We start from the raw sequence: 17,681 nt of genomic DNA on the forward strand, positions 1-17,681 counted from the left end.
GTATTTACAATGCCTTACCAATAAAACCAGAGTAACACAATAAATAAACAAAATAAAGGTTTAGTTCATAGCTAATTAACCTTACAGGTTCAGCACGTAGTTATGATGATGATAATAATATGATTATAATAATACTATAAAACCCCTTCTCCTGTATATATTACTAAATTTAAATAAACTCGTTTTTCTTTTTAGGTCATCCTGCCTCGGTGGGATACGGCCGGTTTGTTAAAAAAATAATAATACTACAAAGAATTGCCACAAACTGCACACTCAGGAAAAGATCAAATACCATATGTAGCATGAGAAAGTCTTAGAAACTTAAAAATATATTCAATAGGATGTGATCTCAGTAATATACTGTACTAAATTCATGTATTAAACTAGCTGATTTAAGGCCATCCCACTAATGAATTAATAAAAAATAACTATAGATGTATATGCATTAAGTATTGTACTTAAACTATCCTTGATAGAATGCAGAGGAATACAAAAAGAGGACCAAGTTATTTTATGTGCAAATACAAAAACAGCAATTTGCAAATCTCCTCCTTATCTACATAAGAGACCAAGATATAAACCCAAGAAACACCTTACTGGCTATTAGTGTGTTGAAATTACCTGAATTCAAACCCTGCTTTTAGTGGGTGGGTCACAAAAATTCTCCCCAAGTCTTGGCCACTGAGTGGGTGATACTTGGGTTTCATTAATTTAATCTGTATGTCCATGATAGACTGAAAAACTGTTTCAGCCAAAGTACTGTAATTTACATTATTCAATTGGATTTAAGCTTAAATTTGCACCGATATACAAGTAGAACTTAATATAGCACTAGCACTAGAATTTCCAATACTCCTAACATGTTAATGAGATCTTAGATGAATTTTTGTCTACCAATCTATAATTTATATGCCTGGAGTGAGTTAAAATGCTAGCTTAGCCTTGCACTGACGAATGGAAGCTTAATCTCCTACCAAAGTTAACCCTTACAGTTAGCTCTAATTCAAGCTGGTGTATTTTACGAGCTTTCTACTCTAGTGCGAGTTTAGAACATCCTACATAGGTTATACCGTATCTGATCTTTACCACTAAAAATAAAGTATGGCCGGTAGCAGATTGAGTAAAAATATTTTCTAAGCCTACAAATCTGGTTAAGGCTAGTAGTCGAGAGCCCACTCATTCTCTGTAAGAAATGAGTCCACCACCTCCTTCATGGCCAAGTTTGGAATTAGCTGGTCTACTGTGAGGTCAGTCCTTGTAATGGGGTCGAAGTGGCCAACACGCTGAAAAACAAAATACACTCTGTAAGTCACAGTGGAGTGAGTGATGATGAAAGTGTTTCTTCTTTTTCAGGTCACCCTGCCTTGGTGGGAAATAGCCGATGTGTTAATAAAAAAAATTGTTGTTGCTTCTTTGCATGAAAAAATCAGAGGTGCAATTTTTTTTTTATCATAATTAAAAATTTTAGTAGGTAGTAGGCTGGTAGACAGCAACCGCCCAGGGAGGTACTACCGTCCTGCCAAGTGAGTGTAAAACGGAATCCTGTAATTGTTTTACATGATGGTAGGATTGTTGGTGTCTTTTTTTCTGTCTCTTAAACATACAAGATTTCAGGTATGTCTTGCTACTTCTACTTACACTTAGGTCACACTGCACCTGTTTGGAACCCGCACTTGATAAAGCACGTCAAGAAACTAGAGAAAGTGCAAAGGTTTGCGACAAGGTTAGTTCCAGAGCTAAGGGGAATGTCCTATGAAGAAAGGTTAAGGGAAATCGGCCTGACGACACTGGAGGACAGGAGGGTCAGGGGAGACATGATAACGACATATAAAATACTGCGTGGAATAGACAAGGTGGACAAAGACAGGATGTTCCAGGGAGGGGACACAGAAACAAGAGGTCACAATTGGAAGTTGAAGACACAGATGAGTCAGAGAGATCTTAAGAAGTATTTCTTCAGTCATAGAGTTGTCAGGCAGTGGAATAGCCTAGAAAGTGACGTAGCGGAGGCAGGAACCATACATAGTTTTAAGACGAGGTTTGATAAAGCTCATGGAGCGGGGAGAGAGAGGGCCCAGTAGCAACCGGTGAAGAGGCGGGGCCAGGAGCTAGGACTCGACCCCTGCAACCACAAATAGGTGAGTACATACATGTACAAGCATATATATACATACCCCTCTGGGTTTTCTTCTATTTTCTTTCTAGTTCTTGTTCTTGTTTATTTCCCGACTTGTTGAAAAAAAAAAAAAAAAAAATACATGTACTCTTATCTCCATGGGGAAGTGGAACAGAATTCTTCCTCCATAAGCCATGCGTGTTGTAAGAGGCGACTAAAATGCCGGGAGCAAGGGGCTAGTAACCCCTTCTCCTGTATAAATTACTAAATTTGAAAAGAGAAACTTTTGTTTTTCTTTTTGGGCCACCCTGCCTCGGTGGGATACGGCCAGTTTGTTGAAAGAAAGGAGATTTACATTACAAAACAATACTCAAAAGTCTACATACAATATACTCCTTTCTCTCATAGTTACTGATTCTATTTTTTTTATACTCCTCTCTGTCTCATAGTCACCGATTCTATTTTTTTTTTTTTTTGCTGCAGTGGTTACAGAAAAGGTAATTATAAGCTATGCAGTCTATTGAATAAAATACACTTTCATTTGATGGCATACCTGTAAGTGTTCCTCAATGTCCCTTCGATCATATGTGATTCCGCTGGGGGTAACGACAGGCTCTCGCAGTATCTCAAAGCTGATTTTGCCACATAAATAGTCAGGTACTTCTCGTTTCTGCAGGTTAAAACGACATACATAATTTGAATTGCAGCTTTGGGAGTTATCATTTCATGTATCATGGATGATACATATAATAACAACATTCAGCTGCAAGGCCCATACAAAGATAACAGGCAGCAGAACATAACACACACATATAATAAATAGCAACACTTATCTTACTTACTTATCTGGAACTTACTGACTTATCTGGAAATAATGTCATGTTATTTATGGAATAAACATCATAACATGTTATTTATGGAATAAACATCATAACATGTTATTTATGGAATAAACATCATAACATGTTATTTATGGAATAAACATCATAAGTTATTTATGGAATAAACATCATAACATGTTATTTATGGAATAAACATCATAAGTTATTCATGGAATAAACATCATAACATGTTATTTATGGAATAAACTGAGATTCGTCAGCTTATCTAATCTACTGCAGCTACCTTAGAGAACGTATTCTTGCACACACGAACAGAGATATCAATTAATTTTATGTACTGTACATGGAATACACTCAAAGATCATACCTGTAATCTATACACAAAAACACATTTACCAGAGTAAGATAGACTGTGCCATAAGAAAAAGGAATACATTATTAAAATCTGAGTTACATCATTTCACACTTCTAAGAGTAAATGTATCGAAAGCACTTCTAAAAGAGAGGTTGAAAATCTTGGAAACTACAGTGGACCCCCGGTTAACGAACTTTTTTCATTCCAGTAGTATGTTCAGGTGCCAGTACTGACCGACTTTTTTCCCATAAGGAATATTGTGACGTAGATTAGTCCATTTCAGACCCCCAAACATACACGTACAAACGCACTTACATAAATACACTTACATAATTGGTCGAATTTGGAGGTGATCGTTAAGCGGGGGTCCACTGTATATTGGTTTTTGCTAGAGGTGTTCTATCAACCCAGTTGTGATGGCTTTGTAGATCTACAGGCTGTGATGGCTTTGTGGGCCTACAGGTTGTGATGGCTTTGATGGCCTACAGGTTGTGATGGCTTTGTGGGCCTACAGGCTGTGATGGTTTTGTAGATCTACAGGCTGTGATGGCTTTGTGGGCCTACAGGTTGTGATGGCTTTGATGGCCTACAGGTTGTGATGGCTTTGTGGGCCTACAGGCTGTGATGGTTTTGTAGATCTACAGGCTGTGATGGCTTTGTGGGCCTACAGGTTGTGATGGCTTTGATGGCCTACAGGTTGTGATGGCTTTGTGGGCCTACAGGCTGTGATGGTTTTGTAGATCTACAGGCTGTGATGGCTTTGTGGGCCTACAGGTTGTGATGGCTTTGATGGCCTACAGGTTGTGATGGCTTTGTGGGCCTACAGGCTGTGATGGCTTTGTAGATCTACAGGCTGTGATGGCTTTGTGGGCCTACAGGTTGTGATGGCTTTGATGGCCTACAGGCTGTGATGGCTTTGTGGGCCTACAGGCTGTGATGGCTTTGTGGGCCTACAGGCTGTGATGGCTTTGTGGGCCTACAGGCTGTGATGGCTTTGTGGGCCTACAGGCTGTGATGGCTTTGTGGGCCTACAGGCTGTGATGGCTTTGTGGGCCTACAGGCTGTGATGGATTTGCGAGACTACTGGTTGCAATTAGCAATTACCTCAATAATCAGGCAGCCATTAGGAAAGTTCAGAAAGCGAGAATACAAAAACTTAAACTAATTTAAATACATCAGAGGGATGTCACCAACCTATATCTCACCCAGCTGTGGGAATGGTTGGTTTTGAGAAGGACCTGCCTTGTATGGGCCAGTAGACCCATGTGAGTCATTAAGTATCTGGTAAGATACTTTTTAATATGATTATTATATAAAAGCAGTTGATACCTGTAAGTAGTACTAACATCATTATAAAAACGAAAAACTCATCACAAAAGCCTTGGAACTGGAGAACTGTTGTTGACAGATATGTTGTCCCTGTATTGCTGGGCAGGCAATTTCACCTTTGTAATTGGCAATGACATATAAGCAATAAATAATTGGAAATGTTAATAAAGTTCCCAATTATTGCTTATCTCTCTTTTTTTATTTTATTTTATTAACACACTGACCGATTCCCACCAAGGCAGAGTGGCCTGAAAAAGAAAAACTTTCACCATCATTCACTCCATCAGTCTTGCCAGAAGGGTGCTTTACACTACAGTTTTTAAACTGCAATTTGTTGGTAATAAAGTTCCCCATTACTGCTTGTCTCTTTATAAACTACAATTTGCTGGTATTCCTGCACCATCTGCCATTACAACTACCCCTTTACCAAGGCTTAGTCTATTAAGGTGTGACTCAAATAAGCAAGAACTGGTTACAGAAGAGAGAGGGAGGTACAAAACGAACATTTATTGAGGCAGCGTATCATTCTGCATAGGACAAAAATGGTGTCGCAACGAACGCTCGCTCCACACTAGTCCCCATCCAAAAGATGGTCCTCCAGGAAAAATATTTGCGCTGGATTGCTTAATCTGATAAAAATAACCACGGAACATAACCTGTCAGTCATTTCATGGAGTAGGAGGCAGCAGTGAGTGAAAAAATTCAGCACCTCGTTACATGTAACTTATTCTATAATATCAAAGAACATAACACTAAATGTTTTCCTCAAAATTTAAAATTAAATCAAAATGACAAAAAAAAATTGGAAACATTACTTACTCTTCTTCTCTCGTCGAGACGAGCAAACATGGTATTGATCTCGGTAATGTAGTTATCCTAGAAGCAAGGTAAGTCAGTGTTAATACAACTGTGTACATACACAAATACAGGTATACAATACCTACTATTATTATGCTCATGTACTTTACTTCTTTGCTTCTTTCTCGGTTCACTCTGCCTTGGTAGGAGACGGCCGGTGTATTTAAAAAAAAAATTATGCTCATGGGGTGTTAAATCAGTACGGGGTCATATAGTATTTAGGAAATGGGAGGCAAGCTGGTTTGATCCAAGGAAAGAGAGGAGGTAGCTCAAATTCTCTGCATCAGGAACCACTCATCAGCCTTAAGGTATCCCCTTGTAAGAGCAATTTCTTATACAGTGGTACCAGAGTTTCATACAGCTCCCAACTTGAACAATTATGTAAGTGTATTATTGTAAGTGCTTTTGTAAGTGTATTTTTGGGGGTCTGAAACAGACTAATCTAATTTACATTATTCCTTATGGGAACAAATTCGTTCGGTAACGGCACTCGAACAGCCTTCTGGAACGAATTATGGCCGAAACTCAGGGTACCACTGTATATCTTCACTAAAATTAGCATAATATAATTTGGCTAAACCCTTTAAAACTACTGTACTCGCATAGTTCCAGCCAAAGCGCAATGTTTTTCTTTTTAGCAGACCAGCCGTCTCCCACCGAGGCAGGGCAACCTGAAAAATAAAAGAAACGAAAGTTTTTCTTCTTTTTATGTTTAGTACGCTGTATGACCCTTGTGGGTTTAGCTCTTGGTTTTGATTGTAACAATAATTTAAATTTAGTAATTTATACAGGAGAAGGGGTTACTAGCCCCTTGCTCCTAAAATGTGAAATATTTGCGTCAAACGCTGATATTCCTTAAAAAACACAAGAGAGTTCGGCATTATCACACACCTTCAGGTATTCCCATAACAACACTTGTTTTATCACAAGCTAGTAATTATATACTTTACTAAGGATCAACATACAGTTATATAACTAGTGTTTCCATGACTGGCACAATCCTAGCTGTTAGTGTAATATAAATAATACACATATCATATTCCACTCACAGTTTGCTCCTCTATCCTCATCACTTCCTCTTGAGAGCTCTCGTCGTCATTTTCATACTTCTGTCGTACTTCATCAATTTGACGATCACGATCCTCCAAAATTAATCGGTTCATGTATGTCTGAAAAACAAACAAAAAACGTAATTTAGAAGAATCAGTTTAATGTGTTGTTGGTACCTTACAAGGAATTGACAATTCTTGTAACCCCAACAAAAGCCATAATGGACAAAGAGGCACAATACCGTGACTGGAACAAAACACAAATAACCCACACATAGGAGAGAGGAGCTTACGACGATGTTTCGATCTGTCTTTGACCATTTCATGCCAAGACAAATCCAATCCCATCACTAAATCTACCATTTGTAATATTATTCTATGATTTGTACTACCTAACTATTTTAAATCTAATTATGTATGTACCTAATTAGGTATGTACCTAATTAGGTATGTAATTATGTATGTATCTAATAATGTATGCTCAAATGTACTGCTCCATAACCTATATTAATATTGAGCAAGAATTAGTATTAGTCTGCCCAAAATGCCTAGGCATGCTAGTGGCCGTCTTTGTAATTAATATTTTATAACATGTAAACCACACATTGTAAACTCTACAAGGAAATAAAACAAGGAAATAAACATTTTGAGTTGTTATTTTTTGATTTACAAAGTCACGCTCACTTAGAAACAAATGTGTCGTTATCAGCCATGTTATGCAAGCACCCGCAGCAGCGGCCTTGAAGATGTACAGGCCAAGACTGCCTCCGCTCAACCCACCCTCGGTGTAATCATTAAATCAACCATCCATATTCATTCATTAGTCCTTATTCTCTACTTCCCTCCTTCAGTAATTTTTCTGACTTCATACCTTCTTTCCTACCAATATCCATGCATCCATCTATCTCTTTCTCACTTCATCCCTTCCATCTTTTATATGAATAAATTTTGAGGTATTCATCAAAACTATAATGATATCAAATTAAAATATTTAAAAAACATCACTTTATGGGTTGCAACAAATTTATTTTATGTAGTTCACAATTTTTAAGGCATCAGTATGCCAGAGTTCAAGAAATTTATTTTAAATGCAAATATGTACTCTAGAACAGTACAAATCTTTATTCATAAAAGCATTAGTCACAGGTGTGATACACAGGTGTGCATAATGTGTAGTACAGCCTCTCCTCACTTAACAATGGGGTTCCGTTCCTAAGAGTAGGTCGGTAAGTGAATTAATCATTAAGTGAGGAGCATACTATACTAGTAGTAGGTTTGTGTCAACCATCTTTAGATATTTTTTTAATGTCACATTTGCACCATTTATAACATCTCTAGTATATTTTTAAATGTTTATACAGTAGTATAGTGTATATTGTAATAAGGAGAACAGAGGAAATCAGCTCTAATATACATTACTTAGGTTTGCATACTGGTTGGAGAGCTGGCTGTAAGTACGAGTGGTCAATAAATTAATGCATCGCTCGGGGAAGGGGGGGGTTGTATTAGCAAGCCCATGTTATAATCAGTGTTTCAGGCAAGGCCTAAGGTAACGTGGAAAATTAATTAAAATGTCCATAGGTAAATAATATAAAAATAACTGACTGAATGGGCAAGATAAAAAAAATTACAAAACAAGAACAACTAAACCAACTCTCCAACATATCATTACTGAATTTGTATAACAAGTTTAAGGTTACCATAGTGTCACACTAGCTTGTATTATTCTAGTCATAAGAAAGTGCAAAACCTATATATAACAGCATATACAGGAAAAAATGGGTTTTAAAAAATAAACAGTTGAATTCACAACCAGCCAATGGGAAACGGCTGACGTGTTGAAAAAAATACATAAGCACAGTAAGATTTAATTAAGTCCATACATAGAGTGATTCTAAAATAGTTACCAAAATATCCCAACCGGGATTACTCTACATAACAAGAGATAAATCAGTCAATGCATGTATCCTGGATATAAAAACTGCTTTAATAAATTAGAACAAAAATTACAGGATAAACCATCGTCATACCTGCAGTTCAATCTCTTGCGAAATTCTTTTTTCTTCGGCTATATTAAAGCGCCTTTTCCGAGCGACTCTAATCATACAGGCAATGTCGTCACCGTAATTAACTTTCTGTTCCTTAGCAAGATCTTGTGCTGCAGTTACCAAAGGATTACATTATAAAGATACTGATAACTGTTATATAAGCAATTATTGCAGTAATAAACTAGATAATAATATTCAAGGAGTGCCCAACCTAAAAGGGTCAAACTGCACTTGGAAAATAAGAGGGATAAGGGATTAATGAGGTTTGATTTAAGGAAGAGAAGAGTACCTCCATTCCTTGGATCAGGAGCCCTTCACTGGTAAAATGTACCCTCTTGAAAAGTGGAGTCAGAATGATACTAGGATTTTTTTTATCACTGTGTGGCATTTCAATGGCATGAATTATAAGAGGATATATTAAGTGCTACTTTCGTTTTCCCCTCTGGGCCACCCTGCCTCGGTGGGATACGGCCGGTTTGTTGAAAGAAGACGATATTAAGGGCTACAACAATTGAAAATTATAAATCAATTATCATCTTCTTTCTTTCAGTGCATCAGCCGTATCCCACCGAGGCGGGGTGGCCCAAAAGGAAAAACAAAAGTTTCTCTTTTTGAATTAAGTAATGTATACAGGTGAAGGGGTTACTAGTCCCTTGCTCCCAGCAAAAATCAATTATATGATGACTAACTCACTGAAGATGAGACACCACAAGCACAGCTCTGTTCCTGTAGCTACAAATAGTGAATAAAAATAAGTAATTACACACAAAATGTTCAAGATAATTCGCACAATAAAATCCACAACAGGAAGTGTGCAAATTGGGAAAATACTGAAATGATAAGAACAATGAAAGAAGAAAGATGTGAAATAAGGCTTGGATAAGCTGAGCAAAGATCTCTTAACCTATTAACGGAAGTGTGCAAATTGGGAAAATACTGAAATGATAAGAACAATGAAAGAAGAAAGATGTGAAATAAGGTTTGGATAAGCTGAGCAAAGATCTCTTAACCTATTAACAGATACTGTATATTAAAAGACAAGTGGAGAGAAAAATGGATGGTGGAATTAATAGTGATATGTGAAACAAGGAAAATAAAGAGTACATAAAAATAAACCTCATGAGGAATACAGACTATATGATGCAAAGCCGAACACACGAGAACGAGAAAGGGAGTCAAGAGAAAGTATAAACAAATTACAGTGGACCCCCGCATAGCGATCACCTCCCAATGCGACCAATTATGTAAGTGTAATTATGTAAGTGCGTTTGTACGTGTATGTTTGGGGGTCTGAAATGGACTAATCTACTTCTCAATATTCCTTATGGGAACAAATTCGGTCAGTACTGGCACCTGAACATACTTCTGGAATGAAAAAATATCGTTAACCGGGGGTCCACTGTATTACCAAACCGAATAAATGCAGAAACAAGATGTTAATAAGCTATATTGGTAAACCCAAAACAGCCTTACAATAAATGTATGACATTCTAAAAACTTTATACACAGCATATATTAAAACTGAAATATGAAGCTGTAGTGTGGTATCCACTTGAAAATTATATATAGACAGTGCGAAAGAAAGCCATAGATGCCAAATGGCTCCAAGAGGTAAGCTATGATCATTTAAAAGAAACTACCTTACATCCCACAGGGATTATTAATTATATGTTAAATGTTATTAACATACACACAGTCATTAACTCAATGAAACTTTATAAGTCAAATTGAGAGTTTAATCCTTTTTGTCAAAATTCATATATTTTTATAATCCTCAAAACTAATGCAAACTTAAAGATTTTACACTATTGTGAAAATAACATATACAGTGGACCCCCGCATAACGATCACCTCCGAATGCGACCAATTATGTAAGTGTATTTATGTAAGTGCGTTTGCACGTGTATGTTTGGGGGTCTGAAATGGACTAATCTACTTCACAATATTCCTTATGGGAACAAATTCGGTCAGTACTGGCACCTGAACATACTTCTGGAGTGAAAAAATATCGTTAACCGGGGGTCCACTGTATTGTACATTGCTCAATTAGAGTTATACTGTACAGAACAATGAGGTACAAGAACACATTTCCACACACTTACCTCGCTGTAAATGTTTAATGCTTTCATCAAAATTATCTGTTTCTAGAAGGGCTTGGCCAAGAAAGAAGTGCGCTTTCACCACTGTGGGATCTATCTCGAGTGCTGTGCGGCAATCCTGGCATACTAGCTCCCATCGCTTCAGTTTTAAGTTGCATAACGCCCTATTTGTGTAGTATACAGCAACTGATGGCTTTTTAGACTGAAAGAGGATGGAAGGGACTTAGTCAAATTAATACACATTCAAATTGTACTGTATCTAAATATAATTCAAATAAAAATTCAACTCTTGTTATTGTTTGGCATAGTATCAGGGACAATAAGAAAATATATAAATAATGTGCTGAGAGTAATGAAATAAGCCAGGACTCACAGCCATGGCTTCAAGATGGATAAAGCTAGAGTTAGAAAAGGTACAGGGAAGTAGTGGTTTGGCAATTAGGTTGTAGATAAGTGGAGCAAACTCCTAGGTAGTGTCACTGAGGCTAAAACTCTGGGTTAAAAAGAGAATGGTTGGATACATGAACAAGTGTAGTTGACTGAGTGTTACCTGCCTAGGACTGGCCAATCAGGCCTACTGCAGTGTTTCTTTGTTCTCATATTCTTGTTTGTTCTTTGTTATCACCATTTTTAAATACTAACTTAAAGATCCTGAGTTGTGCGAGCGCTGTTATACTCACGGGAAAGTACTAAACCTGTAGGGATCATGCAAGACATAAGGAATGAGAGAGAATTACATATGATCCAAGAGCAGGGAGTGGTAGCTTCAATTCCTTTATCAAGAACCCTGCACCAGCATGACAGCACTTCCCTCGCCTAAGTAAACAACAAAATCAAAGTAGGCAGCTGTTAAAATCATTAACATATATGACCTTTAATAGTTAGGATGAAATAACAATACAAAAGTCTGACTCAATATAGCGAGCCTGATCAGAATATTGAGCCTCTCGTTATATCGAGAGGCTCAATATAGCCTCTCACTATATCAAGAGTTTCACTACTCTCGAAACTCTACAAAGGTAACTCTTCAAAGGTATAGCTTAAAACAATTATCAGGGTGAACCGAGGCCTCGTGAAAAATCAAAAAAGTTTTATTTAGGCCTAATACACAAGCTCAAACTGTTACAATGGCTTTATATAGTAAATTACATAAAAATTTAACCAAAAATAACTCAACAAAGTTAGTGTGACTAATTTCCACTGGGTTCCTTGTGTTATATACTTAATTTCACATTTACATAAGCATACACACTTCCCATTTTATTTAACCATTTATTAGGCTGCTTGTGAAGGTTTCTGAATGAATAAAGCTCAAAGAGACAAATTTTCAGTGTTACATAAAGTACTGTAGAAAAACTGTTGAGTTGAACATCAATATACATAATTGCTGTCTCTCTTTAATGTCCATCTTTGTATACATATTATATACAGCATTTATTAAGTTCAAATAAGTCTTAGGCTTCAGCTTAGCAAAAAATGCTCTGCAGAACTGGGAACCTTTCATGGGTATTTTTTAATGTTATCCAATCTTATAGAAAATAAATATCTAATGGAAACAAAGCATTTATTTATTTTAGCTAGTTACTCATTATTTGTATTCATAGGCTTGAAGACGCCACTCGTGCCAAAATGTTTTCTCAATAAATGTTCTGAAATGTTCATGTGTGTCTACACACAGCATCACAATGTTCATGTGTGTCTACACACAGCATCATAATGTTCATGCGTGTCTATCTACACACAGTATCATAATGTTCATGTGTCTATCTACACACAGCATCATAGTGTTCATGCATGTCTATCTACACACAGTATCATAATGTTCATGTGTGTCTATCTACACACAGCATCATAATGTTCATGCGTGTCTATCTACATACAGTATCATAATGTTCATGTGTGTCTATCTACACACAGTATCATAATGTTCATGTGTGTCTATCTACACACAGCATCATAGTGTTCATGCATGTCTATCTACACACAGTATCATAATGTTCATGTGTGTCTATCTACACACAGCATCATAATGTTCATGCGTGTCTATCTACATACAGTATCATAATGTTCATGTGTGTGTATCTACACACAGTATCATAATGTTCATGTGTGTCTATCTACACACAGTATCATAATGTTCATGTGTGTCTATCTACACACAGCATCATATGTTCATGTGTGTCTATCTACACACAGTATCATAATGTTCATGTGTGTCTATCTACACACAGCATCATATGTTCATGTGTGTCTATCTACACACAGTATCATAATGTTCATGTGTGTCTATCTACACACAGCATCATATGTTCATGTGTGTCTATCTACACACAGTATCATAATGTTCATGTGTGTCTATCTACACACAGCATCATAATGTTCATGCGTGTCTATCTACACACAGTATCATAATGTTCATGTGTGTCTATCTACACACAGTATCATAATGTTCATGTGTCTATCTACACACAGTATCATAATGTTCATGTGTGTCTATCTACACACAGCATATGTTCATGTGTGTCTATCTACACACAGTATCATAATGTTCATGTGTGTCTATCTACACACAGCATCATAATGTTCATGCGTGTCTATCTACACACAGTATCATAATGTTCATGTGTGTCTATCTACACACAGCATCATAATGTTCATGTGTGTCTATCTACACACAGCATCATAATGTTCATGTGTGTCTATCTACACACAGCATCATAATGTTCATGTGTGTCTATCTACACACAGCATCATATGTTCATGTGTGTCTATCTACACACAGCATCATAATGTTCATGTGTGTCTATCTACACACAGTATCATAATGTTCATGTGTGTCTATCTACACACAGCATCATAATGTTCATGTGTGTCTATCTACACACAGCATCATAATGTTCATGTGTGTCTATCTACACACAGCATCATAATGTTCATGTGTGTCTATCTACACACAGTATCATAATGTTCATGTGTCTATCTACACACAGTATCATAATGTTCATGTGTGTCTATCTACACACAGCATATGTTCATGTGTGTCTATCTACACACAGTATCATAATGTTCATGTGTGTCTATCTACACACAGCATCATAATGTTCATGCGTGTCTATCTACACACAGTATCATAATGTTCATGTGTGTCTATCTACACACAGCATCATAATGTTCATGTGTGTCTATCTACACACAGCATCATAATGTTCATGTGTGTCTATCTACACACAGCATCATAATGTTCATGTGTGTCTATCTACACACAGCATCATATGTTCATGTGTGTCTATCTACACACAGCATCATAATGTTCATGTGTGTCTATCTACACACAGTATCATAATGTTCATGTGTGTCTATCTACACACAGCATCATAATGTTCATGTGTGTCTATCTACACACAGCATCATAATGTTCATGTGTGTCTATCTACACACAGCATCATAATGTTCATGTGTGTCTATCTACACACAGCATCATAATGTTCATGTGTGTCTATCTACACACAGCATCATATGTTCATGTGTGTCTATCTACACACAGCATCATAATGTTCATGTGTGTCTATCTACACACAGCATCATATGTTCATGTGTGTCTATCTACACACAGCATCATAATGTTCATGTGTGTCTATCTACACACAGCATCATAATGTTCATGTGTGTCTATCTACACACAGCATCATAATGTTCATGTGTGTCTATCTACACACAGCATCATAATGTTCATGTGTGTCTATCTACACACAGCATCATAATGTTCATGTGTGTCTATCTACACACAGCATCATAATGTTCATGTGTGTCTATCTACACACAGCATCATATGTTCATGTGTCTCTATCTACACACAGCATCATAATGTTCATGTGTGTCTATCTACACACAGCATCATAATGTTCATGTGTGTCTATCTACACACAGCATCATAATGTTCATGTGTGTCTATCTACACACAGCATCATATGTTCATGTGTGTCTATCTACACACAGCATCATATGTTCATGTGTGTCTATCTACACACAGCATCATAATAAATATACAATATATAGATACACAAGCAGGTTTAATATGCATAATGTATAACATTCATGGATAGTACACTGTGACCAGTGCCTAAGTAAATCTATTTAGATACAGGTACATATAAGTACAATTATCATACATGTATGATAATTGTGCTGTATTATTATTATAATCAAGGGGGAAGCGCTAAACCCGGAGGATTATACAGCGCCTGGGGGGGGGATGTGGAAGGCATTCAGGCTTAATTTGGGGAACTGGAGCACAGATCCAATTCCCTAAATCAAGAGCCCCTCACCAACATCAAGGAACCTTCCTTGAGGGGAATTGTGCTGTAACATGTATGATAATAAGATATTAATAAGATATTACAAGGATCCCATTGGGGTCCTTGTAATATCTTATTAATTAAAGCCTAGCAATAAGTTAAAGTAAGAATCAATTGTAATTATAACCTCGTAAGTTAAACCAGCTAAATAACTCAAATATGTGAAAATCAGTTAAAATAAAAGGAAATATAACAGGAATAAAGTAAGCAAAGTTATTTACATAATAAGTAAGTTTATTTAGGCAGAGGTACACATCTGTACAATTATCATAATAATAATATCTTTATTTACAACATGTACAAGGTATACAGACCATAACTGATATTAATGACATACTACTATACAGAAAGCCACTTGTTATGCTGAGTATTTTGGGCAAATTAGGTCAATTTTGTCCCAGGATGCGACCCACACCAGTCCACTAACACCCAGGATGTGACCCACACCAGTCCACTAACACCCAGGATGTGACCCACACCAGTACACTAACACCCAGGATGTGACCCACACCAGTCCACTAACACTCAGGATGTGACCCACACCAGTCCACTAACACCCAGGATGCGATCCACACAAGTCCACTAAAACCCAGGATGCGACCCACACCAGTCCACTAACATTCAGGATGTGACCCACACCAGTCCACTAACACCCAGGATGTGATCCACACCAGTCCACTAACACCCAGGATGCGATCCACACCAGTCCACTAACACCCAGGATGCGATCCACACCAGTCCACTAACACCCAGGATGCGACCCACACCAGTCCACTAACACCCAGGATGCGATCCACACCAGTCCACTAACACCCAGGATGCGACCCACACCAGTCCACTAACACCCAGGATGCGATCCACACCAGTCCACTAACACCCAGGATGCGATCCACACCAGTCCACTAACACCCAGGATGCGACCCACACCAGTCCACTAACACTCAGGATGCGACCCACACCAGTCCACTAACACCCAGGATGCGACCCACACCAGTCCACTAACACCCAGGATGCGACCCACACCAGTCCACTAACACCCAGGATGCGACCCACACCAGTCCACTAACACCCAGGATGTGACCCACTCCAGAATACTAACACCCAGGATGCGACCCACAGTTGTCGACTAACACCCAGGATGTGACCCACACCAGTCAACTAACACCCAGGATTTGACCCACACCAGCCCATTAACACCGAGAATGCGACCCACGCCAGTCCACTAACAACGAAGATACGTCCCACACCAGTCCACTAACACCCAGGATGTTACCCACACCAGACCACTAACACCCAGGATGCGACCCACACCAGTCCACTAACACCCAGGTACCTATTTTGAATTGATGGGTGAACATAAAAGATAAGATAAAGACTTTATTTATTTGTAAGGTTACAATGTGTATATACAATATTGTTTAGTTAAGTACGAAGAAAGCCAATATCATGCCCGGGGCATTTCGTTGTAAGGAAACACGTCCAGTGTCTCCACCCCTTCGCCGGGACTCGAACCCGGACCCTCACCGTGTGAAGCAGGAGCTTTTGCCACCAGGCCACAATGACAAGTAAGCGCTAAACCCGCATGGATCACCGAGCGAGGCACTCACGATGGCATCTGTGTAGCACTTGATGGCTTCTTCAAATTTCCTGACGGAGAACAACTTATTCCCTCTGTTCTTGAGCTCCACATCCGTCATTATGTGTCTTCTCTTCCTCCTCCTCTTCTTCCTCTTCCTCTTCTTCTGAGGAGACGCAGCAGTACACTTCTGGAAGGTGTCAAGTGTGATCACTGTTGTTTGTTTACAACCTCACAGCTGATGCAGTAAACAAGATGAGGTCACACAAGCGCACACCTCATGACTATTATAACAATATCTTCATTTACTACTATTACATATACATAGTATACAGACCATAGCTGACATCAGTGACATATTACTATGTAGAAAGCCGCTTGTTATGCTGATCATTTCGGGCAAATTAGGCCAGTTTTGTCCCCAGGATGCGACCCACACCAGTCAACTAACACCCAGGTACCTATTTTACTGATGGGTGAACAACCGGTGTAAGAAAACACGTCCAGTGTTTCTACCTTCGCCGGGAAACGAACCCGGACCCTCACCGTGTGAAGCGAGAACTTTTGTCACCAGGCCACGAGGCCCTACCACTGACTTATAACATGTTCAACAATCAAAACTTTGGGGTCCAGTCCCTGGACCCATTATGTACCTTTGTAATCTTTCGACTACCACTCACAGGATGGGTCTGGGGTACATAATGAAGATGTTAAACTGACACTAATTACTGATAGTTGCTGTTATCTTGGGTGGTTTAGATGCCGTTGAGAAGGTTTAGGAGATTTAGATGAAGTTAGCATCAATAACAGTAGCGGCAGCATCAACAGCAGCATCAGTAGTAGCAGCAGCAGTAGCAGCAGCAGTAGTAGTAGCAGCAGCAGCAGTAGCAGCAGCAGTAGTAGTAGCAGCAGCAGCAGTAGTAGCAGCAGCAGCATCAGTAGTAGCAGCAGCAGCAGTAGCAGCAGCAGCAGCAGCAGCAGCAGCAGCAGCAGCAGCAGCAGCAGCAGCAGCAGCAGCAGCAGCAGCAGCAGCAGCAGCAGCAGCAGCAGCAGC

At 38.5% G+C, this 17,681-nt stretch overlaps 1 protein-coding gene across 1 annotated transcript; it reads right to left on the reverse strand.

Annotated features, from left to right (window-relative positions):
• Positions 1–231: 231 nt before the first annotated feature.
• On the reverse strand, positions 232–16,871 carry STUB1 (STIP1 homology and U-box containing protein 1). The gene is made up of 7 exons (XM_053789248.2): positions 16,659–16,871; positions 10,700–10,898; positions 8,580–8,707; positions 6,550–6,669; positions 5,462–5,518; positions 2,670–2,786; positions 232–1,283 (listed from the first exon to the last, which is right to left on the reverse strand). Exons 1-7 carry the CDS (start codon positions 16,746–16,748, stop codon positions 1,158–1,160), a joined length of 837 nt encoding a protein of 278 aa, XP_053645223.1. The 5' UTR covers positions 16,749–16,871; the 3' UTR covers positions 232–1,157.
• Positions 16,872–17,681: the final 810 nt, after the last annotated feature.

The sequence above is a fragment of the Cherax quadricarinatus genome, chromosome 44, assembly GCF_038502225.1.
Source record: "Cherax quadricarinatus isolate ZL_2023a chromosome 44, ASM3850222v1, whole genome shotgun sequence".
NCBI lineage: Eukaryota > Metazoa > Arthropoda > Malacostraca > Decapoda > Parastacidae > Cherax > Cherax quadricarinatus.

Coding starts and splice junctions, on each gene's coding strand:
- STUB1 (XM_053789248.2), bottom strand. CDS start 16,748: ATGACGGATGTGGAGCTCAAGAACAGAGGGAATAAGTTGTTCTCCGTC. Junction 6,670..8,579: donor CGCAAGAGATTGAACTGCAG/GTATGACGATGG, acceptor TTTGTTTTTCAG/ACATACATGAACCGATTAAT. Junction 1,284..2,669: donor ACATTGAGGAACACTTACAG/GTATGCCATCAA, acceptor TTTGTTTTTCAG/CGTGTTGGCCACTTCGACCC.